Genomic DNA, 26,907 nt, shown 5'->3' with positions numbered 1-26,907 from the left:
ACCCTTCCACACTTGGGCATCACCTCCTGCTTCTCCGGGTGCCCGGCCGTGGGGCAGCCCCGGCCCTGCTACTCCCCACATACTCTTATTCTGAAAGGAACCTCCGTGCAGCCGGAGCCCATCGCCCTCCCGCCCCGGCCCACCGCGGCCGCCTTCTCTCCCCGCCTCCTGCGGCCCACAGACCCGGCCCCGCGGTGACCCCCTTCCCGTCCCGCCGCCTCCCCGGCCGCTGCAGGCGAGAGACGAGGCGTTAGAAAACAAGGAGGCTGCTGGGGGGAGCTTGGTTCCCTGGAGCTTTGTTTGTTTTGTCAATGCGGGGCATCCCTCGGCGGAGCGCTCACTTCACCTTCTGGAAAACCTGGACACACACCTCGTCTTCAGCGGTCATGCGCTAGGAAAGGGAAGCGAAAGAGGAATTGAGGCTGGATCCCCGACTCGCCTCTCTCCCCAGCTGCCGCCTTGCCCGCCCTCCGTCCACATGCTGCTGCACACCCCTCTCAAAGCCCCAGGGGTCAGGCCGCTGGACAGGGAAGGGCCGTTGCCTTTGCCGAGCCTCGTTAACTTTTAAAGACTGGAGCCGGATGTTTGTGTGCAGTGGACTCTGCCCCCCGAGGAGCCGGGGCCGGAGTCTTAAGGGAGCTGGAAGGGAGCTGCACAGCTCAGAGTCCAGAGCCCAGAGCCCAGCTCTATGTGTGCCCTGCCCACTGCCACTGGGATTTAGAGGGCTGCGCTGGACCCCTCCTCACCAGATGCAGCTGGTCCCCCTCCAGCCAGTGCCTCCAGCCTCGGTTCCTCTTCTCTCCCAGCTGCTCACACACCAGCTGATCCCCCTCCCAGGAGACAGTTGTCTGAAAAAGAGAAAATGGGGGGAAGACATGGTCCCAAGGGAAGCAGGTCCTGGCAATCCAGGTTTCCAGTGATGACGCTGGCAGCTCCTCTCACACATTTAGAAATGCAGTCCCTGATGTGGTGTCTTTGGTGGCTCCTTGGGATTGATGCTCTTTGCAGGAGGTGAATGACCCTCTGGCTTCCAAGTGCAACAGAGTACTGTCAAGCGGGTTGATGTCCTGTCTTTTCAGGGCTCTGCTCCAGAGGATAATACCCTCTGGGTCCCAGAGAACTGGGTTTCTGGCTGTTTGGTGTTAGTGAGGTACTCATAGAACTACCTATTCCTGGACCTGCATGGGCATGCCAGTTCTGGGCTGGGCTCTCACCTGGGTCATGAATCAAAAGCTGGGGAGGTACCCGATCTTCTCGTGCACCCCAGTCTGCTGCCAAACTGCACAGCTTGGGCTTCTCACCTGGCACTTACGTCCATCCACAGGTCCCAAGTCTTCCTCAAACTGGACCCCCAGGTCAAAATCCATTACATAGTCTCGCAGGGAAGTGATTGTGCGGATGACCATGTGATCTCCCGTGTGGATAATCTCTTTATCGGGCTTCAAAAGGCAAACCACTTTTCGCAAGATCACATTGATATCTGGAGAATGAGAGGGAGGGGAGATCTGTGGACAACCTGGGCCCCTCAAGTAGCAGCATCCCTGCAGAGCTCCACTCTGTTAGCCAGGGAGCCACAGCCACGATACCTCCTCCCTCCGCCCACCACAGCACAAAAGCGATGGTCACAGACAGAAGGCCCAGAGGTTTCTTAAACCCCTTCCATGACTTGTGACTTTTTTTGCTTTAGAGGCAGAAGAGAGCAAAGGGAGTGAAAGGAGAGGGATGAGGTGGGTGGCGTTACCTAAAGCGCGCAGGTAATTGTCCATGTTCTCCTGAGAGACGAAGCGGTAATAGCCGGTGAGGTTGGGCGGCATCCCGGGGCAGAAAGACAGGGCCGACAGCGAGGAGGAAACAGAGCAAGGAGCGGGACAGGCACGGAGCCGGGTCCCAGCAGGCTCGCCGGGCGGGCCGGTTCCCCTCCCGCGGTGCGGCGAGGGCTGTGGGGCTGCCAGGCCGCCGGGCTCTCCGCTGCAGTAAGAGTCCCCGCGCCGGGGGGCGCGGAAAAGGCTGGGACTGCCTCTGCTGCCAGCATCTCCGCCTCGGCTGGGCAGGACGTGAGAGCGGCGGTCACCTCCTCACTCTCCGCCCTTCCCGGGGGCTGCTGCTGTTAAACTCTTGGATACCAGCCAGCGGCAACCCTTCCCCGCCGCCTGCCGCTCCTCGCACCGTGATGCGGGTTTGCTGCGAGCTTCCTCAGAGCAGTGTTCCGGCCCCCTTTCTCCCCAGCCCGTCGGGGAGAAGCCGAGCCCGGTGCGGATGGGCGGCGCAGTCCGTATGCTGCCTGCATCCCCTCGCCGGGGCACCTCCCACACACCCCCCCGATCTTCACGTCCCCCTTCCCGCCTGCTCCTCCCGCGTCTCCCCGCACTGCGAGATGCTTCCCGAGGCCACGCACTGGGCGCCGGTTTTGAAGTCCCCCTCCAACCCCTCCGCCAGCCCTCGCCCCTGTCCGTGCCCTGCCCGGGTTGCGGTGAGAGGGGCCGCAGCGGCCCGCACCGCACGGCACCGCCACACCTGGCGCGGCGGCCCCTCGCATTGGCTGCCGACCCCCGCCGGCCCCCGCCGCGCCCGTGACGTCATGCTGCAGTGCCGGGGCGGGGCCGGGCGTGGAGCGGAGCCGGGTTCGCGGAGGTACCGCTCCGTTCCCGCGCGCCGCCGCCGCCGCGGGAGCGAGGCCGGGGCCGGGCCGGGCAGGGCAGCGCCCGCCGCTGTCCAGCAGCCCCGGGCGGGCTGGGACCTGCCGCCGCGATGGGCGACCCCCGGCCGCGCGCCGCCGTCCTCCTGCCTCTCCTCTGCCTCTGCGCCGCGCTGCCCGGCAGCGCCTCCAACAAAGGTGAGCGGCGGCAGCGCCGCGGGCACGGTCCCGGGCGGCGGCGGCGAAGGGACGGTGCGCTAGGACCCCGCGGCGGGGTGAGGGGTAGCGGTTCGTCCCCCCGGCTCCGCGGTGGCGGCGCGGCTCCGCGCTTCCCGTCGCCTTCGCCTGGCACGGTGTTGTCGTGGGACCTCCGCGGTCCCCGGCTGCTCCGTCTCTCTCTGCCCCTTCGGGTGCCCTCATCCCATCCTCTCTGTCTACTTTCTCCATATGTCTCCTGTCACCGCTTTCCTTTCTTTTCCTTCGTTCTTTTCTTCTAGCATTCCCTTCGCATTTTGTCCTTTTCCACCCACTTGTCTTGCTTTTGTTCCAGTTATCGCCGTGTGGATTTAGCCTCCCTTCCCTAGCGTGCTGAGAGAATGTGTTGCTTCTCCACAGACCTTTGTGGTCTTCAAAACACATCCCCTGTCTCCATCTTCTCATTCGAGTTCATCCATCTGCGATCTGCCAACAGGAATTATTTTCCAGTTATGTGTTAATTATGCAGGTTGCTTGGATCAAACAGTATTTTATGTGCTAAATACATAAAAACCCCCAAACCCTCACGCTATGGCTGTAAGGCTCTGAATGCAGATGTTCTTTGACCACATAGAGCAAAGGAGAAAGGTGTAGGATTCTAAATCTGTGGCTGTAGGGACAGGCAGGAGGAATTCATCTGAGGGGAGTCAGTGGGTCAATACTCAGGCAGGGTGGAAGAATCGGGGAACATGCCAGGGATTCAGGGGTCATTGAGGAATGTGACATCCTCTGTTCTTGGGAAGAGGTAAGGATACTGGGCGGTGCAATGAGGAGCTCTGTGCATGCTGGCATTGGCAGGGGCATGTATTTGTACTGCCCTGGTGCCGAGGGGCCCAGTGGCAAGGCAGGGCCCCTTCCACTCTGGATTTTGTCTTTTCTTTGTAAATCTACACTCTGAAACATCTACCCACCTTTGGCAAATTATTTTAGATTTGCAGGAACTTTCCTGAAGCTGGTAGGAGTCTGTACCCTTAAAAATATTCCAAAAATGGTTTTTGTAACCTCCAGGAACTCATTTCCCAAGAAATCAGATTGGTGATTCCCAAGTTGCAGGCGAATGCAGCAAAGGATTTATCTCTCTCTACCATCAGCTTGTTACCCCAGCAACAGGGCACATTTGGTATTTGTAGCTACAGATTCCCACCCCAGTGCTGTGGCGCATGGAGTAGAGCTGTCACGGAGTGGAATCTAGTGGGGGCAATGGAAGGGTGGGTTGGAATGTGGGCATTTGCACACAGGGAGGATTCCACCTGCTTACAGAGCAGGGTGGATGTTTGTCTGGGTTTCCTACGCAATGCTTTATAAATGTCAATCAATACGGTGAGGGAGAAATGCCAACTCCCGCTCCCTGCTGCCACACCAGGCTGGGGCTGCCTGCTCCGGGGGTGCTGCAGCACCCCCACTCTGACCTGTTGCTGTCTGGCGGCCACCGCCTGGCTCCAGCAGCATCCCCTTGCCCCCATTTGCAGAGGCTGTAGCGGATGCTGTCCCTTTCGAGTCAACACGTCACGCCGTGCTGGTGTGGTTCCAGAGGATACTGTGCTGCAGAGGATGAATTCCCATATTGGAAATAGTGCCCTTGAGGGGCAAGGCTCTGTACCCTACTCCCCACCAGCTCTGACCCATGCTGTGCTCAAGGCACTGCTTGGTTGTAATAAATCTTGGTCTCCGAGGGGTGGGAGAGTGAGGGATTATCTGGGAATGGGGGGTTGTAACTAGGCCATGTAATATAATCTCAGAGGCCCATTTGGCAGGGGGTGGGCATGGGGGAGGGTTTTTTAATTTATAATGATTTTTATTCTCTCTCCCCTCCCCTTCACCACCCCCACCCCCACCCCCCCATTTCTCCTTTTCCCTGCCCCGGAGCCTTTGTGATAAAGATTAATTTGCTATTTCTGGGCCTGTGACATTTTTCAGAGGCTCCTGCTGGCTGCTGCCTCCATGCCAAGCCTGGCTGGGCTCCAGCCAACAGGATTAGCAAGGAAGGGCCAAGGGAATATGGTGCTTGCCATTGAGTGGGGAAGGAAGGAGCACGGGACTCTCAGAGTAGGTTATTATTTGCATAGAATGACTGACTGAAAGTAGACCTGGGTATGCATGTGTGGATCCTGGGCCTTAGTCCAGAGGATGTCAGGCATAAGTGATAATGGCTGCATGCAAGACTTGTCCCCTTGGGACACCCCAAGGGAAGATGTATCCTAAATCCTTTAATTACGGCTTCAGTGAGCTAAAGGATTTAGCATTTGGAATCTTTCTCCAGAATCAGGCTACTTCTGCCTTTTGATTTCAGGCTTTTTTTAACCATTCCCGCTTTCCTGGGCACCCAAATGCTTCTCCACATATTCCTGATAGGATTGTAATGAGGAGGCCAGAAGGTACACATTGTTTCTGATGAGGTCTCCTAGTCCCAAGAGCCACGTGGGGTAGAGCTAAAGAAAGAGAACTTCTTCCTCCCAGCCTATTATTTTAGACTTTATTTCCAGAAAAGAAGGTGGGGAAGGGTGGTTGTTACCTGCCACTGGATGATATTCTGCTCTTTTCCCACTGAATCTGTCATTGGTGGCTAATACATTCCTGTGCTCCATCCCCAACCCCAAATCCGCCCCAGCAAACAAGCACAAACCCTGGATTGAAGCTGAGTATCAGGGCATCGTCATGGAGAATGACAACACAGTCCTGCTCAACCCACCACTATTTGCACTGGACAAAGATGCTCCACTGCGCTATGCAGGTAGGTGGGTAACAGCTCTGGGAAGGGTGGGAGGCAGGAAGAGACTTGGAAAGAGGCAGAGACAAGGTGCCATTCATCCCTGTGCTAGGATTCTAGCTCTCTGCAGGAAGTGAACCCCTCCAAACCTTGTTCCGGAGGAGGTCCCCAGTGAAGTCTGAAGGCAATTTGGGCTTGATTTGGATGCTGTGAGCTCTTTTCCTTAGGGAAAGAAAGTGAGGGTGGAGCCAGCTACTTTTTGACGCAGTTCTGCTATTTCCAAGGATCACATGCACAGTGCTGTGAGCTCTGGAGGAACCTGGTAGGGCACACTTCGTTGGCAGTGCTACATCCCCTCACAGTAAGCACAGATCCCTCTAATTACAGATGGGGCTTTTGTAAGGGTTGTATTCCTGGTGCTTAGGCCCTGCCTGGAGCTTCCTCACGCATTGTCCCTCAGCTCTGGGAGAGGAGAAGTGGTCCCTGTGAGCCGAACTTCAGGATTGATGTGACCCTATCTGCAGTTCCCTGCAGTACTGTGCACATCCTGTCTGTGTGGGTGGATGAGACATCACGGATCTTCATGCTTTGGCTGCCTATCTGCAATATATGGTCTGTTTTGCCTCTGTGAGGGATGCAGAGGAGAAATAAGGTGCTCCTTCAATACGTGGATGTGTAGCACTGGTAAATGTAGCTTGAGCCTTGTAACCATTGTAATCATTTCTGGATGCTGGTCAAGATTCGTTGCCATGGGGGTAATGTCCAGTAGAGGGCAATCTGTATCATTAATGGCTGTAAGAGATGGCAGGAGGAACTCTTAGGGAACCAGAAATGGCTCAAAATTAGATGTGATAAAGAGGAAGAAAGGAGAGCATAAGTTAGAAAGGAAGAAAATATGAGACATGGAAGCAAGGAGACATAAGATGCTCTCCTCAGTACTTTTCCTTCTTCCCTTCTTCTCTGCCTTTCTGGGTACCAGGTGAAATCTGTGGCTTCAGGATCCATGGGGCAGGGGTACCTTTTGAAGCTGTGATCCTGGACAAAGCTACAGGTGAGGGGCTGATACGGGCCAAGGAACCAGTGGATTGTGAAGCACATAAGGAGCACACGTTCACCATCCAAGCTTATGACTGTGGAGAGGGACCTGATGGAGCAAATACCAAGAAATCACACAAGTAAGTCCATGCAATCATTGCTGCATGTTACAAAATATGATCTATCACAGAAACGCAGATGGAAATGGCTGTGGAAGTGCTTCCTTTAGCCAGAAGTATTTTTCTCTAGCCTTAATACTATAATTCAACATGCAAATAAGACCCAAATAGAAATGCTCACTGACTGAGTCACATGAGTGAATACCACTAGAAGTGAGGGCTGCTTGACAGTATGTTACTGCATATTGGCAGGAGGTCCAGATTACATTATCATTCCTTTTGCTCTTCCTCTGGGGTGGTAAACCATTGTCCAAGCTCCTGTGTGCTGACATTGTTGTGTTGAAACCAAGGTCTCTTTCCTTGTCTTTGTTTTTGATATCTGGAAATCAGACTGGTGCACTTTTAGGGGCGTGATTTATACTGAAATGTAGGGGGTATGTGGCTCTTAATCAGCCAGTCTGTTCTTACTGATGTCTCTCTGTATCAGGGCCACAGTGCACGTGCGAGTAAATGATGTGAATGAGTTTGCTCCTGTCTTTGTGGAAAAGTTGTACCGTGTGGCAGTGACTGAAGGAAAGCTGTATGACCGCATCTTGCGTGTGGAGGCCATTGACGGAGACTGCTCACCACAATACAGCCAGATCTGCTACTATGAGATCCTGACCCCCAATATTCCCTTTCTGATTGACAATGATGGTAAGAATCCACACCTACCATGAGCACGTCACTCCCCCTTTCCTGCTTTGCTCCCTTTCTGCCAGTCCCATTTGATGGCAGAGCTGTGCTATATGAATGTTCTAGCACTGCTGATCTATCTCTCCTGGCGCAGAGATGCAGCAGCCATTTTGTGGGATGCTATAGCTCTTACAGAGTAGCATTGGAAGGAGGGGGCTCAACCCTTCTTTGGTTGTTTTTGTGGTTAATCAGGAATAAGAGTGATTTCTAGAAGGAATGTCTTTGAGGAGACTGAAATTCCTCTCCCTTGATCTCTTTATTTTGCTAACCAGGGAACATTGAGAACACAGAAAAGCTGCAGTACAGTGGAGATCGTGTCTACAAATTCACAGTGACAGCCTATGACTGTGGAAAGAAGCGGGCTTCTGATGATGCTGAAGTGGAAATCCAGGTGAAACCCACCTGCAAGCCCAGCTGGCAGGGTATGAAACCTCCAGACACAGTTATGTCTTCCCTGTGCTTTTGCTGAACTACGACTCAGTCCTACTCATTGCAAATGTGTGTATATATACAGATAAATTCAGTTCTGGCACCAACCCATCAGTCCCGTCTGAGGGGATGCAGCACCTATCAGTCTGTTGCAAAGCCACTGAAAAGCAATTCTAACATTGTAGAATCATTCCTTGGATTACTACTACTATGTATTTGATAATGTATAATATATGTATAATACGATAAAGCTCATAGACTGTATTCAAAGTAGATTGCTTTGTGGGCTGCTCATCTTGAGGATATTTGGCTTTTCCAGAGGTGGTGTATGCCTACAGGTTCCCTTAGTCAATAGAATTAAGGAGAAATCAACACAGCTAAATATCTGCTGTACCTGGTAAGAGAGGTTGACAATTCAAGGATTGACGCTACACTGGTACTACCTGTAGAAGATGACAGATTTAGACTCTGTGCTTCTAGGAAGTCTTCCCTTGTGTTGGTGCCAGCTGCATGAAGTTGTCATTTCAATATGGAAAGGGCCAAAAAAATCTCTGTTTCTAGGGTAGCCCATAGATGCCACTTGTGTGTGTGCCAAATATTCTGTTCTCAGGTCCTTGGCAGGACCTAACCCCCCTCTTTCATTCTTCTTCATTAGGCTGGAACAAGAGGATTGAGTACACCCCAGGTGCAGGCAGCCTTGCGTTGTTCCCCACCATTCACCTGGAGACGTGTGATGAGCCCCTGTGGAACATCCAGGCCACAGTGGAGCTGCAGACAAACCATGTGGCCAAGGGCTGTGACCGGGATAACTACTCTGAGAAGTCACTACGCAAACTCTGTGGTGAGTTGATTCTTTCCTGGGCGGAGGGCAGCTATGGCACAGCACCATGGGCTTCATGGTCCTAGCTCTGTGCCTCACGCAGCAGAGGTGCTGGGGGACATTCCTCACATCTGCTGTGATCAGTGGGGCTGGGAGGACTTGAGGGGCAGTGGGCACCTTGCCCATATTTACAAGGGGCTCCCTGTGCTCCCCTTGGTGGGAAGCCAGAGGTTTCTGTGTGTTGCTCCAGTACACAGAGTCTGTGGGACTTCCCCCAACACAGATGAGGGAAAAGTCACCAAAGGCCTATAGGCAACTCCTCCTCTTCCTTTGGTCTAGGATGCTACAACAAAACCTCGGGGCACTCTCTTTGTCTGCTCCCTAATTCTCAGACTTCTTATTCTCTCATGCTGACATTCCTAACTCCTTCCCTTCTTGGCAGGTGCTGCCTCAGGAGAGATTGACCTGCTGCCAGTGCCTAGCCCCACAGCGAACTGGACTGCGCGACTCTCGGTGCACTACAGCCAGGACAGCAGCCTCATTTACTGGTTCAATGGCAGCCAGGCTGCCCAGGTGCCTGTAATGAATGGGCTGAATGCCCATGAGGGGCTGAGTGACCACTTCACCCTGTCTGTATGGATGAAGCATGCTGTGGTTCCTAGCAAAGGCAGGCGGGAAGAGGAGACGGTGATCTGCAGTACAGTGCACAGCGGTGAGACACTTCTCCTGGGGTGGTGATGCTTCTGCCCACTGCCTCTGACTTGTTAGGAGGGATTATGCCTGAAGGAAGAAATCTCCTGTGGTATTTAACTCCATGTGCTTGTCCCTGGCAGAGGATGGCTACTCGCATTACTCTCTGGCTGTGCACGGCTGCCGGATTGCTTTCCTCTACTGGCCATTGCTGGAAAGCGCAAGGCCTGTGAAATTCCTCTGGAAGCTTGAGCAGGTGAGGAAGCATTTGCCTTTGCCTCATGTCCGTTCTATTTCTGCCCTTTGCTGATCCCTTCCTCTGCTGTCTGCCATAGGTCTGTGATGACGAATGGCACCATTACGCCCTCAACCTGGAGTTCCCCACTGTCACACTTTATGTGGATGGCGTGTCTTACGACCCTGCCCTCATCCACGACAATGGCCTCATTCACCCACCCCGGCAGGAACCCTCACTCATGATTGGAGCCTGCTGGACTGGTGAGTGCCCGCTCCCTGAACCATGCTCTTCCCATACAGGAAACAAGGGAGTGGAGGGGGAGCCAGAAGAGGTGAAAGAAACACCACACAATATTAAGTGAAGCAAAGCACATTGCAGCTATCTTGCCTTCTTGGCACCAAAGCTGGTGTGTCTCCTTCCTTTACGGACCAAGCCAGCAGGCCATGGTAATAATTGCTCAGGGAAAAGTGTCATTGGCAGCTTCATGGGCAACAGCAGTAGAACATGCAATGGATAACCAGCTTTCAGGCAGAGGAAGGTTGAAACTGTCTGTATTGCTGATGTTTCTGTCAAAGCTTTTCACCAGAGTGCAGGCAGTACTATTTATGCTGCTGGTTATATTGATGGGGATTTCTGTGTCTTGAGGGTCTATAGGAAGAAATCACAAGTCATTCTGTAGAGGAATTGGATTGGAGGATGAAGATCAGGTTAGGAACATAGTTAAGCCACTACCAGATTAAAACCCATTCTGTGGAGATGTAAGACTGCATTTCCCAGCTCTTTTCAGTTCTACTTCAAGACTGAAGCAGGGCAGAACTAAAGGAATTTTCCTGCTGCTTGCCTTCACTCTAGTAAGATCAAATCTTTACTGTAGTACTGCTTCTCACAGATCATGGATCTTCCCACAGCTCTGTGCTCTCCATTGGCCTTTTACACCCAACAAACAGGAACCAGCTTGGGACACTCTCCTGGAACCATTTGAGTTTCAAAGGGATGTTGAATGCATGGCTTGTTGCAAGCATGGCTAAGACCATGATCCCTAAATAGGAATCAATTTATGCCCAAAATAGATATCATTGGGAAAGGCAAAAAAAAACCCTCCACCAAACAAACCACCAAACCAGAACCTCCCCCCCAAAAGAAACCCATTATACTTTCTCAGTTACTCATCCTACAGAATCACCATCCCCTTCATGAGAGGGACTTGCTCTCTTTCATCTGTGATGTGCTGTCTCTAGGGTTGAAGGATGCACTGCTTGGCACATGAATCCAGAGCTGTTCCTTTGGACTGGCCAATACAGGCACTTGTATAGATACTTGCCTGACCCTGTAACTACCCTGTTCCAATGCCTTATTGCTTGTTTGAATGTTCTCCTTTTGCAGAGGAGAAAAACAAAGAGAAAATCAAAGAAAGCGAGAACTCCACTGATACTATACAAGGTAGGGGAAAGAAAGAAGATGGTTCTCTTTCCTTCTTCACCGTGCATGGCTGTCACTTCTTGCATGGTGCTTTCCTTACACAGCTCTCCCAGTCCTGTCCTGCCACCTCCCACCATCTTGGGAGGAAACCCCTTATTTGGCAGATTGGTACTTGGTACCTTGGTATCTATGGAGCATGAAAAGGAGCACTACTGCCTGCTTTGAGAGATGAAGTACGCTTTTCATATGGATAGAGTCCTCATGCCTGATTATTAAAGTTGGTCTCTGAAGAATGCGATAGCCATTAGAGACATCAGGAGATGTCACCTCATCCCTATCTTCTTTTAAAAGCCCTCACAGAGAGCAGTGTGAGAAGGGAACAAGAAATTGTTTCCATCTGGCATTCAGCAGTTTGGCAGAAACCTCTCTATGCTACCCACTGGGCACTGCCGTGGTCTGTCTGTTGGTCTGGTTTTCCCACTTTCCCTTATCTGGAATTTTGTCATCTCCTTACTTCAGCATCTCCCATCTTCTTGTTGTCTTTGTTTTTCCATGTTCTGTACACTCCTCTGTCTTTCTCTACTTCTCTTAACATCCATATGTCCCCCACACTGTTGTTTTTGTGGTTTTTGCTCTCTTCCTTGCCATGTCTCTCACCCACTTCACCTCCCATGTTTCCCCCAGGAGATCCTCTGTCGATACACCACTACTTCCATGGTTACTTGGCTGGCTTCACTGTGCGCCCTGGTAGCTTGGAGAGCCGGGAGGTTATTGAATGCCTGTATGCCTGCCGTGAGGGGCTTGATTACAGTGACTTCGACAGTCTGGGCAAAGGGATGAAGGTATGCCCATCTGCCCAGCTTGCATGGGTCTCCTCTACTCTCCTCCCCAGCCTTGCTTCCCAGGACTTTGCCTGCTCCCACACCTCAGACAACTGCCCACGTTTCTCCTCTGTGTCTCTCTTAGCCTGGGTTCATGGTGTTTGCTGAAGAGCCCTGAGTATTTCCTTCTCTTCCACCTGTAGGTTCATGTGAACCCCTCTCAGTCCCTGCTCACCTTGGAGGGTGATGATGTGGAAACCTTCAACCATGCAATCCAGCATGTGGCTTACATGAATTCACTGCGCTTTGCTACCCCTGGAGTCCGGCCACTCAGACTCACCACTACTGTTAAGTGAGTGGACAAAGCAGTGCCTCTGGCGAAGTGCAGCAAAAGGGTTACCTCTCCTTTGACTAAAATTACACTCTCACACCTTGTATTTTAATTCTATTTGATGGTTTCAAAATGGGTAAAAGTCTTCCTGAAAATAAATACTGACCTATGCAATATCCAAATGGATACTGTAATATTGGGCCCTGGGGTCTATGCGGATGGCAGAACTTCTACATTCACTTTACATTCTACACTCGTGGTGTTCCAAGTATGTGGGCTGGTTTTAATTTTCTGTGTGGCGTGTGAATCACCTGGAACCCGGTGATGTCGGTCCTACCACACACCTCTCTGTCTTGCACAGCAGGCTATAGGGAAGCTTTTTAGGAAGACTACCAGAGAAAGAATATTCCCTTCGCTGGCAGTAATAGGCAGGAGGTTTTCTTTTACAACTTTGGGCCAACTGATGCTTTTTACTATTCTCCTTCAGGTGTTTCAGCGAAGAGTCCTGTGTCTCCATTCCTGATGTGGAAGGTTATGTTGTGGTGCTACAGCCTGATGCCCCCCAGATCCTGTTGAGTGGCAATGCCCACTCTGCTCATCCTGTGTCAGACTTTGAAGCTCCTGATGGGGTCCCCCTGTTCCCTAACCTGCAGATCAGCTGCTCTATTTCTCATCAGGTGGAGGCCAAGAAGGATGAGAATTGGCACGGTACCGGTGAGTGGAGTACGGAGGGAGGTGTAATTGACAAACTGGAAAGCCCTACAAGGGCTGTTGTCCTGCAGAGAAAGCGGAGCCCCTCATTAAAACTGCAAGAGGGAGTTTACAAATACAGGAGCAAGTCACATTGTCTGCCAATATGTAGGCTAATCGGTTCTTATCCCTTTCTACTCCTCCCTGTACTTTTTCTATGCACACAGTTCCTTTGCCGTACTCTTCCCAGGCTGCTAATTCCTAATCCCTTTTACATTTTACCTACATTTCCCTTTATTGAATCCAGCACTGAATGGATGTCCTGCCTGTTACCCTCTCCACTCCCACACTTACCCAGTCTCCTCCTGCTTCATTCTCTCCTGCTTTCCTTATTTCTCACCCCCTCCCACCTCTTCCTGCATCACTTATTCCTGTGATCCCCAGTCAGTTTCCTCACACCCTGTAGCATCCTGCCCCTCAATTTCTCCTCATCATCCTCAGATTATTTCTCTGCACTCTATGTCTACATGTCCTTTCACTTCTTTCATATCTGGTAATGGGTTTTTTTTCCTCATAGCTTTCTCTTGAGAAGCTTTGCCTTCCCTCATGCAATGATAAGTTTCTTGACTTAGAGCAGGTTGGTCTTAGCCCTGCTGAAAGTGGTAAAGTCAGGTTCACTTCACATTCAAAAGGTGAATGTGGCTGCCATTTTGAAGAAGATCCCAACCGTGCTAATCAGCAGTTAGCAAGTGAGACAGGGGAAAGCTTTTGAAAGCACTTAGGGTCTGCTAATATGTGATAGAGCTGTTCCTAATTTGCACATTGTCATTGTCAACAGAGTCTTTACAGCCAAGATGTGTTATCATGAACCAGCCTGATAGTGTGTTATTCCAAAATTAAGTGACTTTATTATGTGCATAAATAATGTCATTAGAACCAGGGGGACTCCTGCAACAAGTAATTGGACTGACTGGTTTTACTCAAGGTCAGTGCTAGCAGGAGAAAGAGAAGTCATTACATATGATGTGAGCACTTTTAAGTAAATGGGTACCACTCTGAGTAACTCCTGCCTTCACTGATGGCTGGCTACCTTTCTGGCCCTGTCTTCTTTCCATTTGCATCTCAGTGACAGACACACGAATGTCAGATGAGATTGTGCACAACCTGGATGGCTGCGAGATCTCATTGGTAGGAGATGACTTGGACCCAGAAAGGGAGTATCTGCTCCTGGATGGGGCACTGCTGCAGCAGCGGGGCCTGGAGCTTGTTAACACCTCTGCCTACCTGACCATCACAGGTATGTCCTGTCCTTGGCCACAGCTATCTATGTCTTTCTCACTGTCAGTGGGAGAAGCAATTAACCTGATGCTAGAGATGTGCTGGTGTACTCTGTGAGACTCTGAGGTGTAACCATTTGTTGAACTGGCTTTTAGAAGTCCCAGGCCATTTTCTTGGCTCCTCCTCCTCCAGCACACAGTAGTACTAGGGCATGGTTTCCGAGTTCTCACCCAGATCTGTATCATTCCTCCTGACTTACTCCTTGGGGTTTGGTGTTCTCATGTGCCAGCATCACTTTGCTTGACATGACTGGGGGACAGCACATCCCACACGTTGTGGTTTGGTACAACCCTGTAGTACTCTCCAGAACTTAACAGGACTATTGCTTTTGATCCTCCCTTCCCTTCAACTTGTATTAGCAATGCAAGAAGGGATTTCACTGGGTCCTTTGCAGCCCAGCTCCATCTCTGCTCCCTTCCTAAAAATAATGAACCCAGCATTGCCTTGGATTCCTCTATAGCTCCTAGTTGCTACAGGGTTATGATGCCAGATGACTTTGAAGCAGGAGCTTCCTCACACTGCACCAGTCCTCTCTTCTTATCTCAGGTGTGGAGAGCATTGCAGTTTACGAGGAAATCCTACGCCAAGTCTCGTACCACATCAACCATGGTGCTGCTCTTTATGAAAGGAAGTTTCACCTGTCCTGCACTGAGATGAATGGACGCTACTCCAGCAATGAATTTACTGTTGAGGTACACGATCAATACATGCACACATAGGTACTTGTGTGTGCATGGAGAGGACATGGTGAACAGGAATGCACGCAGTGTAGAATGCACCATGAGCATAGGGCTGAGTCTCCGTCACTCTGGTCTTTCTGCAGGTGAATGTCCTCCACAACATGAACCAAGCTGCTCATCCTAACCATATTCTGAATTCCCAGCAGTTTGTGCACCGAGGCCATCATTTACCTCCAGAGCTATCTGGGCACAGTTTGGCAAGCACTCGTAACAACCCAAGTATGTAATGTTATCTTTGGGGTTTGTTCGTTGGGTCAGGATGCTGATTTTCTGTCATTGTAGTAGAACTTATAGTAGAGGATTCCTTTCAGGCTTTCTATACCCATGTTACTGAGTTCTCATTATACTGTCCTGTGCCACTTGTCATTAGCAAATGGGCTGCAGTCAAATTGTGTTTTAGGGCTTGGTGCAACAATACTTCTTCTTTTGGTGTGTGCTTTCTTGATGTAGAAGCAGTTTGAAATCTACACCCGAGAAGGTCTAACAAGAACAACTGTATGACATTGGGTAGTGTCATTGACAAATGACATTGGGTAATGTCATTTCAGAAAGAAGCTTCAACAGCAAGAGAGAAATAAGGGAATGAAGATCGACACCGCTTTAAAAAAAGAGATGGGACTAGGTGGTGGTAAGGAAGGCAGAAAAATACAGATAGCACCACAGAGACAAGAGGAGGATTCTTGCCCCCAAAGCAAAGAGAAGCTGGAAAGCTAGACTAGAGATAAGAGTTGTTTGTTTGTGCTGGCAGCCCTGTGCAACAAGCATGACTGCAGACCAGCTCTAGGGCTGGCTACAGAGTACCCTGTGTTGGTTCTGGTTCCCTGTTGTAGGGAACATGAAAACCACCTTTGGTGCTAGATTTTGCTGCTGCTGATCCCAGCCTGGTCCAGTCCTGTGGCTGGCACTGAGCCACTGCAGGGACAGCCTATGTATGTGCTGGGAGAGCACCAAAACCCAGCCCTTGCCTCTCCCTGTCCCAGCTCTGCCCTATTGCAGCAGCAAAGTTGTCCCTGCTGCACAGAACTACCCAGAACAAATCCACAGAGAGCCTGGATGGATTTTACAGGTAATGGGGTCATCTGGAGAGAAGAGGCCGAGCCTACTGGCCTAGAGCAGAAAGGTAGTGTGCAGAGTCTGCAGGCCAGGCCAACATCAGAGGGCATCTGGACCTAGGCATGCTGGAAGACCATGCTGGCCTCAAGCAAACATAGAGCAGTTGAAGGCAGAAACTGCCTGTGCCCAGGGGAGCAGAAAAGTCAGGATTTTGGGTCCTGCCTAGACCCCAAACCTCCAAGCTCTGCCCAGGAACCCTGGTTCCTGCAGGCCAGGTTGGAAACGCGTTTCTGTGACAGAGTCTAACCACGGCTTCTCATTTTCTTTCTCCAAAGTGGTCCCTAGTGCTGCCACTGTCATCATTGTGGTGTGTGTGGGCTTCCTGGCACTCATGGTGATCCTTGGCATCCTGCGCATCCACTCCCTGCACCGGCGGGGAGCGGGGCAAGAGGTCCCTGGAGCTGCTGAAGGGGGACACACAAGCAGCGGTGGCAAAGAGAGTGACATGTTCTGGGACGACTCAGCCCTGACCATCATTGTCAACCCCATGGAGGTGAGGAGCAGCCACAGGGGCTGGGGCCGCAGCTGGTTTGCCAGATACTTCCCCTTACCCCTTGTCTTACCTCCCCAGTCCTACCAGAGCTGCCAGGAGAGGGCAGGAGTCAGCGGCCAAGGCAGGGCTGGTGAGGGCATGGATGATGATGACAGCACCGACTCGGAGACACCAGACTCGCCGGACAGCAATGACGTGGGTGACCGACACATCATGGGCAGAAGCGACGGCTCTCGCCGCTACTAGGAGCTTTAAACCACCAGTCCAATGGATCCCCCTAACATATGGCTGGAAGGAGGTGTCTTACTTTTAACCTCTTCCTTCCCGCACCGTGTACACATGCACTCCCTCCCTCATTTGTCATTTCTGCCTCCCATCTTCCCCCCACTTCTGCCATTCCCATTGTGGACATTCCCCACATTACTGACCCCCCAGCTGGCTCTCTAGAACCATCTGTTAGGGCACTTGCCCTAACCTGTGGCACAGTTCAAACTGTACTGGGGAAGGAGGGGCTTGGAAAGGACACCAAGATAGAAGAAGCCAGCCATGGGGTTCAGAGGGGAGTCTCTCACAACCCTTCCCCAGATATTATATATATATATATTGTATATTTTTTCAATGTTGTCATTTGAGGTTTATTCTTGTTTCATGCAAAAAACCAAACCAAACCCAACCAACCAACCACAAACCCAACACTGCAGCTTGTGTCGCTTTGTAAAGTTGTCAATACTACTGAAGTAAATGAATGAACGGAAGAAGGATGAGGAAACAAAGTGGATTTTAAAAATAAATGGATTTCAAATAAAATGTTCAGGGCTTCTGCAGTTTTTCACTACAAGCAGGGAAAGAAACAGGCAGTGGAGCCTCAAATGTAAGACTGGAGATTGTCCAGAGCATTTATTTACTGAAATGACTGCCGTTTGCAGGGAAGGGTTACATTTTTGACTGTATGTGTTGGAACAAGAAACACATCACTCCTGACCCTGAGTCAAAACACTCTTTGTAAACACAATGTAGCCTTCCCCAGGACATGGGGCTAGGACCCCGCAGAGGAACAGAAGGCAGCCCAGCCTGGCACAGGCATGTGTTAACACACGCAGCAAACTGAATTCTTGATTACAGAAAAGAAAAAGTAAGGCTCTCTCCCTACACTTAGTGCATCATGAACAGAAACAGGCCAAATCCTCAGCTTCATCCAGGGTGTTTTTTCCACCCAATCCGCTTTCTTTCTACATTAAAGAGTATTTTTCATACCAGAGTTCCAACTTGTAGCAGAACAGAGCCAGCACTTCCAAGGGAAGGTGTACTCTCTCTTTTGGGAATGGAGGGGATGGGACACAACAGATATTGGCAAAACATGGCTATGAGCCCAGTAGCACGAGTTGTGAAGGGTAGTGCTTTCTAGCAGGCTGTGCTTCTTCCCTTGATCTACCTGGTCTGATTATTCAGACTCTGCAAGACAAAAAGAGGCTGTCAGCTGCCTGACACATCTCGGGGCAGTGCCTGCAACATGTGAAGGACCGAAAAGATAATTCTGCAATAGGACATTTGCTGGCAACTGAGGTTGAGAAATCCTCCTTAAGGGCAGGAAGGCAGCATAGGAGATGAGAGTGAAAGACCCCCTCTGAGGGTAAAAAGTCTCAGCTCAAGATCTCAGCCTGCTGCAGTTCTCAGATGTCTGAGCTCTAGCCTGTCATGTCTGACTGTGCCCACGTTTGGTTGTTACTGGGTCCAAAAGAAGTGAACATGCTGAGGCTAAGGTACCCTTATGCTTTCTCCTTTGTATCCTTCCCAGCAAGTGTTGTGCCCTTGTTTCATACAGGGAGCTTACAGCAGGCACTGTCAAACCAGGATGTCAATCCTGAAGCACTGGAGCAATTCAAGTCTCCAGAAAGAAGAAAGGCTACACCGTACACACCAGAGCCAAACACTCTGCACAAGAAAAGCCTTTTGTCCTGAGAATGCTATGCCCGACCCAGTTCTGATATGTGATGAAAAGCACTTCTCAGACCACTGAAAAAGACCAATTCTCAGAACCATGAGGTGCCTACAGCAGCCTCAACCAGCTGCTAGTGTGCTTACAAGGTGGAAGAGGCCAAATGTACGATGAGTTCATAGGTAGCCATCATGATAGCTGTGTTTGGGATCTGACGGACCAAGTGAGCCAGGAGCCCTCGGTATAAAGCCAAAGGTCCCTCTTCATGGACCACAAGCTGCAAAGTCTGTATGAAGGAACGGTATCGTGACCCTTCTTCTCGCAACCGTGTTCGAATGACCTCTGGAGAGACAAAAAAAGGGAAGTGATATTAGCAGAGTGATCCTATGGGCATGGCATCTCCCATAGAGGGGAAGAGAAGCCAGGGGAGTGGACCCACTCACCATGTGGATATGCAATACACGAAGCACATGTTTTGGAGACAGCAGCAGCTCCCATTAGTCCAAAGAAATCATGTTTTTTTGGTGAAAGTGTGAGTGGTGGGGAAAGGGAATGATGGCTGTTTCTCAGCTGCTGCTTCAGTGCTTCATAGATGACAAAGTGGATAATGGTCTCTGACACTCCAACATAGGAGGCAGTGATACCACGGTAAAATCCACGAAGGCCTTCAGTGCGGTACACACGCATGGCACACTGCAGAGCGTTGCTGGCCATCTCCCCCTTCACCCTGTAAAGATGAGGGAGGGTTAGAACACCATACTGCTCCACTGACCTCAAATGCTGTTGTGAACACTACTGTATGACTCTTCCCCAGCATACCTTGAAGACCTAAGTCCTCATGGCAAGTCACAGAACCCTATGCAACCCTCCACCCAAAAACCAGTCCTGATTTGACATGGAGTGGCTCTGCATTGCTAGCCTGCCTTACCTGGCTTCCAGCTGCATCCTGGTTTTCACTAACCAGATAGGATTGGTGAGTGTGGCAGAGGTAATGCCTGCAGAAGAGGGGAAAAGCCATGAGCACCAGGATCACGCTGACAGTTTGTGAGGAGGTGCTGCTCTATCTGCTCTCTGAATTCTGCTTGGCAAGTTGCAGGCATTTGCAACTTGAGCTCCCATAGGAGAAGAGACATTTAGGGGAGACTGTTCTTTTCTCTGCCTCCCCCATTCCAGCCTTTGTCTGTTGGTAATTAGCTCCTCTCCCTCAGACATAACCCTGCTGCAGGTCCTGGTGTTACAAAGAGGCAGGAAACAACTCACTAAACTTGCAAGAGTGGAAGATTTTTTTAGAGAAGTAGGATATATCAAGAGAAATAATATGAGTGGTCTAAATTACAAACTGCAAATTACAGACTGCCTTCTCCCTCTCACAGCTGAATGGAGCTCTTTTCCTGATAGTAGCTGAAGGGGTAAAGACCAGCTCCATAACTCGAAGAGATGAGCCTAAGATGAACAAAGAGTTAGAAAGCGTTTTGGTTAGCCAAGGCATTCACTGCTCCGGGTGTGGAGGGAGAAAACTTCAGAAGAGAGAGCAGGACTCATGGGAGCAGAAGTGAGGAAGGAAACCTGTTTACACTTACAGACAGAAGGACACCTTGACTCTGCTTTGAGACAAAAGAGGCTTACCTGCACAGGCTGCCGACAGCATGTGTACTTTCTTGGACTCTGGTACAAGGAAAGCATTGAGCTTCTCCTTAACATGAGAATAGGCAGCAAAATATATAGCCCTGGTTGAAAAGAAATACAGAAGAGGTTACAGCTCACCTATGAGAAGCAGAGGCAGCATTGCTGTGTGGGGTCTCACTCCAACTCTTCTTACTCCCAGCAAAGGTTTGTCTAATGTGACATCAGATACCATTTATACCAGAATACTACTACAGAAATCATCTTATCTTAAAACTATGATTGGAAGGTTCAGAAAACGTCTGTGTAAAGCGGTCCTGTGACCCCATGAGCACAAGGCCCAGACTGCCTCCAGAATGTGGAGCAATAGCTGTCATGGAGGTCCTCTAAAAAGTGTACAGCATGAGCTGTCCTCAGGGAGCAGTACTCACCGGGAAGGAGCAACCCCAACAAGGTTGGGACCCAGACCTCGGAACAGGGATCGCACACCTTCCTTCTCAATAATGGCCCTACAAAAGGAAATGAGCAGAGACATCAGCAGAATAACTAAGCTAAGGGCTCTCCTGTTGCTCCTCCTTCTTTGTTCTTCAATACTTCTTGTAGCATCCTCTCCTCACCTCCAGTGTTATCCTTTTCCTGCCCTACTCTCATTTTCCCTCCACCCGCTTTCTCTCTCCCTTAGTCATTTCTCCCTATTCTTGCTGACACCATCACTCTGGGTCTGATCAAACCACTAGCTGAGAAATTTCTCAGTCTCAACAGCTCCCCTGCAGATGCAAAGCACTGATCAACTGTGAGAAGTAGATATATCTGTGCTCTGACCAAACTTCTTACTGTACTTGCAATTTCCAGAGCCTCAGCTGAAAATCCATCTCCCCTTCTTGATCGTGCTCCCTCTCCCCTCACCCAATGGCTAAACCTTCATCTCCCTGGTGCTAACATGCACACTGTCCCGTCCTACTCACCTCAGCAGCTTCAGCACTCCAGGAGATGGTGAGGTGGGGTTCATCAGCCTCACACTCATCCCTGGCAGCTGTATCTCTGAGAGGCACAGAGGCCGCAGTACCAGTTGGGATGACTGTAGTCGTGTCTTCACCACTTCCAAGGGACAGGTCAGGATGGCTCCAGCTGTGCCACCACATCTAGGGCATACAAAGACATAATAGCATATGTAATATTGCCCTGTGCAGTAACAGGGCAATATTTTCGACCCCGCGCATCCACAACCTTCAGCTCTCTAGGAGAGGAGAGCTGACCTCTCCCCCAGCCTGACCTCCTGCTCTGACATTGATTAACATCATAGTGGCTCAGTTGGGGACATCTCCTGGCAGCCTCACCTGAAACCTCACACAGTATTTGAGATAAACAGTCCCAAGTCCATAGGGAGTCAGCAGTCCCTCACTCAGAGCTGCTGATCTTTGTATTCAGACTTTCCCAGAACAAACATTTCTGCTGCCCAGACTCACGGCAATGCCTTTTGCTGAGATCACCAGGCACTGTGCCTCCCATCTCCCCATAGCTGCACTACCTCGGAGAGGGGCAGCACAAAAGTCTTCCACCCCGCAGCCTGCGTTTTCAACCCATACCCCATTCAGCCCCATATGTGCAAGGCCCTATAAACAAGACATGTATTTGCTGCTAACAGCCAGGCTTGCCCCAGCCTGACTTGCTTAAGGAAAGATGACCCTGACCTTCAGTAGACAGAAGCTATTTTTAGAACTCAAGAACCACCACCATCAGTCTAGCCATACCTCAGTAATGCTGAAAGGATGCATATCCCCTTTTTCCTCTCTACCACCCAGGGGCAAGTTGGAACTGATACATTTGGTTCTCTGCTTCTGCCCCTTCTGATCCTTTGACTGACAACTGTTCTTCTAGAGGATGCTCAGTACCTCAAATACTGTTTTGAGATTAATTGGCATGGAACAGCCACGCAGAAGGTGTTCACAGACAGATAGGATTGGAAAGGACCTTAAGATCATCCAGTTCCAACCCCCCTGTCATGGGCAGGGACACTTTGCACTAAACCATGTCACCCAAGGCTTTGTCCCATCTGGCCTTGAACACCGCCAAGGATGGAGCATTCACAACTGCCCTGGGCAGCCCATTCCAGTGCCTCACCACTGTCACAGTAAAGAACTTCTTGCTTATATCCAATCTAAACTTTTTAACAGTCCCTAATGAATAGTCCCTCCCCAGCATCCTTATAGGCCCCCTTCAGATACTGGAAGGCTGCTATGATGACTGTGTATATTCAAAATAGCAGATTGAGGAGACTTCATACCTACAGATTTCAATGTTTAAGAAATTTAAGCATTCCTCAGGTACTGGGGAAATATACAAAAGAGTTCTACTGTCCACCAGGACTGAAGAAGAAGTGCATTTGTAATAGTTTGTTCTGCTAAGGTTATATGGTTGTATGACTTGGGATTATTGCCAGAAGAGAATTACAGAATCAGATCACTACAGACTTAAAAGACACTTTGCATTCATTCATGTTGAGGGGTAGGAGGGGGTATATTGTTGTGGTTGAGTCTTTTTATGGAACTTGCCAAACAAAAGCTGGATTCAAAAAAAGCAACTACAAAGATATTATATACTTCAGTTTTGCAAAATTGTGGTATCTCACGAGCACACACTGACGGCCTTAACACTCTGGTTGCAGCATAGATGCTAAATGGATTAAAATCCTTCCCTGCCCTGAAACCAGATGTCAGTGAAGAAACAAACAGCAGGAGTCCAGCAAGGGTCTAGGAAAATCACTTCTAGCCTAGACCTAACCATTTTCAACTTCTCCACCAACAGGCAGGAGATAACATTTTACTCTTGATAAAATCCATGGGCGATGAAGGTTGTCACAGTACTGAGCAAAGCTGCAATGACAAAATAATGACAAATCATGAAAAACTACTGAATGGAACTGAGCAGTCACCAAGGGACCTCCTGCTGGGCTTAAACAGGCCTGCTTAATAAAGCCAAACCCCTGAAGTCATTGCTCTAGAAGCAGGAACAAAAGCAATTCTTGCAAAATATGATGAAGAGCAGTGTCTGACAGCCAGTATAACATGTACTCCCAGCACAAAGCAGTGGCAAAAAGAGCTAAATGAAGAAGATTGTACCTTAGAAAACAGTACTTACCGCTAGATTTTGCTTTCACATTTTTAGAAGGAAAACTGTGAAGTTTGAAGTGGAAGAAAAAAAGAGGATTTGTTGAAATACAAAAACCACCATTAGCATTTCTTTCAATTATCTGAGAAGGGTTTGAGAACATGTACAGGAGCCACAGGGTTTATTGGTAAGTCCCATTTTAGCCCTCAGTCAGGCTAGCCAAAAACTGAGACGGACTGAAGATCTTCATTTAAGGATAGCAGTGCCAAGTCAGACAAATCTACAGTTAAACCAGATTTTGCCTAGGATATAAAGATCACCTACAGAAGAGTAGGAGAAATCTCCCAGTTTCCCGCAATTTTCACCTTAGGGATTTCGTCAGCCAGGAAAGTTGCATTGCATTTAATAGCATTCAGCACATTCTTTTTCATTAATCTTCTTAAAATGCTTTCTGGACAATAAAAAGCTTTTACCCTTTAATATTCCATGGCCAGGAGCCCCGCAGTTTAACTGCACACTGTGTTAAGAGCTGTGTTCTTGCATTAGTTTTGAACAAACCTTTTGTTAAGTTTCATTTGATGGTCCCCAGTTCTCACACTAGAATATAAAGTGAACAACTGTTCTTTCATCAGTGAAATCTGTTTCATTAGGTAGAACAGTAATATTAACTATATACTGCAGCAATAACCTGAACTTATTAGTCTTATTCCTATCTTGTGTTTTCATTAATTGCAATTCAAGAATTATTGCTCAGCGGGTGAGGACAGGATACAGACTTAAAAGCTCCCACTAGCAATGCTCCTGTCATTAGCCATACTCTAGAAACTAAACTCCCTTTGTTATTTCAGGAACCAATGTGGAAATAAGGATGAGGAAAAGTTGAACTGGAAAGGTAAGAAATATGGAAAAAACCCCAACATTATGAAAGGCTACAATGCAATGATGACGTAGTTCAAAGGATTAATTAATAAAAGAGAATAACATATACAAAGTAACTCTGGGAACAGGGCGAGTACATGTAAGTAAAGACTGACATAGCATGACAACTACATTAGTGCAGAAATCTGGAAATTTACTCATTAAGAGCAATTAAAGGAGGTGCTTTATTGCACATGCTATACCACGAAGCTTACTGTCACACAGAATCCAACAGGATGGTGAAATCTGGAAAGGGATCAGGTGGCTATCTAGGCAAGAGCTCTCTGCAGTTACTCAGCAAAGTGTAGAGGGCCTCAGTATCTTCTGCTTTAGGACATCATAAACATAAAGCTCATTGTTTTAAGGCTTAAACGTTTCTTAAAGTGAGGAAGGGTGAAACGCCGCACGAGGGACATGCTCAAGGGCACGCTGCGAATTCAGAAGCCTCACGCTTCCAACGTCTGGCTCTCCAAAATCAGACGCACTATTTAAAGCCAAAGAAGACATGCAGGAATCTCAGCCACGCGGTGGTGGAGGGTTGGGTGCCCTCCTAAAGACAAGGATGCTCCACCATTCGCTTCCCTCAAGAGGCCCTGCGGTGCCGCACATTCGCCCGTTCAGCACCCAGCTTCCCTCGCTCCCTCAGCTCCGGTGAGCTTAGGCTGGGTGAAGCGCCACACGAAGGCCCTCCTGAATCACAGGGAGGCTCCCCTTCTCCCCACGCTGCAGAGCCATACATTCACCCGGCGCGGAGCTGTTAGAGCCACACCGATGCGTCTGCATTCGAACGTGGCACAGCAAAGGCAGCGCGGGTGAGGCCCGCGGGGCACAGGCACTGTCAGCATGGGGCGAGGCAGGGGGCTTAGGGGCTCTCCTCTCCCCCGGCTCTTTGCAGCCAAGGCCCCGCAGTCTCCGGCGCAAAACGCGTCCGCGACCCGAGGCCCGCCCGCGGGGGGAGGTGGTACGGGCCGCCTCAGGCCTCGCTCCCGAGGGCGGGCAGGACGCAGGGAGCGCCCTGCGGCGTGGCGGCGGCTGCAGAGAGATCCAGGCCTGGCAGCAGGCGGGAGCAGAGGACGGGCCCGGCGCAACCCGGGAGAGAGGACGCCATGGCCGCGGGGCCCGAGCCGCCCCATGGGAAGAAAGACGCGCCGAGGGCCCGGCGAGGCTCAGAGCCTACGGCAGCCTCGGGCCATCCCGGCCGCGTAGCCGCGTATCCCGGGCAGAGGCCGTCGCGGCCACTCACCCTCCAGCGATCAGGTGGAGCAGGGTGCTATGCTGCAGCATGGCCTGGCGCTCAGCAGGAACACCCGCGCCGCCGCCCCGCGCATTGGCTGCTGGCAGGGAGCGCGGCCGGACCCAGCAGGGGCGGGGCGCCGGGAGGCGGGAGGGGTGCGAGGGGATGTGGCCGTGTAGAGCTGCTGCTTCGGAGCTCCGGGATTAGGCCTTGCCTCGGGGCTGAACCCAGGCCTCCCTCGTCGCCGCTCCATGCTTTTCTGCTCGCGTTTCCCTCCGTGCAGACTTTAGGGTGCACACAGGCAAAGCCCAGTCGTTCCCGACTCTCATTCTCACTCAGTGGGACCACAGATGTTTCCTCTGATACTTGGTTTTGTATGAAAACAGGCCAATCTGTTTCAGACAAAAAACACTCAGAGCAAATTATACCCGTGATTTCAAAGGTCAGAGGATCAGTATGTCAAAGGTGGGGAATATTCAGGACAAAAAGATCCTCTGCTGCTTTTGCAAATGCAAAGTTTCATGCAGTGTCAGAGCTCACAGAATATCATTTTCCTTGGAAATAAAAGCAGAATGCACATCAACATCATGCTGTTGCCAACCAGGCACACATCATGCCGGTTTGTATGGCTAGAAGGATAGCCAGGACGTCACATGAAATAAGCTGTCAGATCAAACTGTGAGTGCTATTGTGAGTGTCACAGCACTGGCTGACACAGAACTGAGTATCCAGTTTGGGTACACACTGCTACGAAACAGGCAAATATGGGGGAGTGAGCCCACTCATGAGAACAACCTCCCTGGGATGGTGGTTAAATAGCACCAATGACAAGTGCACGAAAAGTCATTCTAGATTTGTAAGTGCTTAGGCAAAGTAAATGCTTTCAGACCGGTTGGGCTTGATTCATCCCATGATGGTTGGAGAATTGGCTGAAGCCACATCAGGTGCACTGGCAGTTACCTCTTTGATGTCTAGAGAATGGAAACGTTCAGAAGACTGCAAAAGGCCAAATATATTGGCTATTCGAACAAACAAACAAAAAGATCTGAGGAATACTGGCCAGCCAGTATTACTTCTACAGCTTATCTGAAGCCATCGTATACTTTTCAGCTAAACGCAGGTGCTTTTAACCTGTTACCGGCAGCTGCAAACATCGTTGTGATTCCAGAGCATATGACAAAAGAGCAGTCCATCAGCCAAATGAACGTGTGCTGTTCAGATATTAGGAGAACCTCCTGTTCCCTCCGTGCCTTAACAACCACATTGCTTGAGACAGAGCCCTGTAGCCGCCTGTAGGGCGGGCTGTCACTGCAAAAACCGCTTAACCCGTGTCAGCAGCTCAACAGGACACCCACACCGTGACAGAACTGCTGCTCTGCATCTACTGAGCGTATACGCTGACTCCATGACATGGCTTTAACGACGTATCATAACGTTACACACACTTGTGCAGTGTGTATGTGCAAGCCATATACACACC

The 26,907-nt window shown here is 50.2% G+C and overlaps 3 protein-coding genes across 3 annotated transcripts; 1 reads left to right on the top strand and 2 right to left on the bottom strand.

Annotated features, from left to right (window-relative positions):
- Window positions 1–337: 337 nt before the first annotated feature.
- RBP5 (retinol binding protein 5) lies at window positions 338–1,832 on the bottom strand (the record flags this gene model as incomplete). Its single annotated transcript, XM_080612773.1, has 4 exons — window positions 1,742–1,832; window positions 1,302–1,480; window positions 747–848; window positions 338–391 (listed from the first exon to the last, which is right to left on the bottom strand). The coding sequence occupies exons 1-4, from the start codon at window positions 1,812–1,814 to the stop codon at window positions 338–340; spliced, it is 408 nt and encodes a 135-aa protein (XP_080468899.1). The 5' UTR covers window positions 1,815–1,832.
- Window positions 1,833–2,748: 916 nt separating this feature from the next.
- Window positions 2,749–16,854, top strand: CLSTN3 (calsyntenin 3; the record flags this gene model as incomplete). Its single annotated transcript, XM_080612289.1, has 18 exons — window positions 2,749–2,833; window positions 5,499–5,621; window positions 6,577–6,772; window positions 7,239–7,447; window positions 7,759–7,908; window positions 8,571–8,756; window positions 9,178–9,447; window positions 9,569–9,681; window positions 9,761–9,923; window positions 11,047–11,103; window positions 11,767–11,924; window positions 12,107–12,255; window positions 12,722–12,948; window positions 14,051–14,221; window positions 14,809–14,954; window positions 15,086–15,221; window positions 16,391–16,608; window positions 16,687–16,854. 18 exons carry the CDS (start codon window positions 2,749–2,751, stop codon window positions 16,852–16,854), a joined length of 2,925 nt encoding a protein of 974 aa, XP_080468415.1.
- Window positions 16,855–18,686: 1,832 nt separating this feature from the next.
- Window positions 18,687–25,477, bottom strand: LOC308219193 (solute carrier family 25 member 36-like; the record flags this gene model as incomplete). The annotated part of the gene is made up of 7 exons (XM_080613805.1): window positions 18,687–18,886; window positions 18,988–19,271; window positions 19,473–19,539; window positions 20,171–20,271; window positions 20,599–20,676; window positions 21,133–21,309; window positions 25,437–25,477. The coding sequence occupies 7 exons, from the start codon at window positions 25,475–25,477 to the stop codon at window positions 18,687–18,689; spliced, it is 948 nt and encodes a 315-aa protein (XP_080469931.1).
- Between the last annotated feature and the right edge of the window lie 1,430 nt (window positions 25,478–26,907).

Source organism: Psittacula echo, assembly GCF_963264785.1.
Source record: "Psittacula echo genome assembly, chromosome: 3".
Taxonomy (NCBI): Eukaryota; Metazoa; Chordata; class Aves; order Psittaciformes; family Psittacidae; genus Psittacula; species Psittacula echo.
This window is presented reverse-complemented; position numbering and strand designations above follow the sequence as displayed.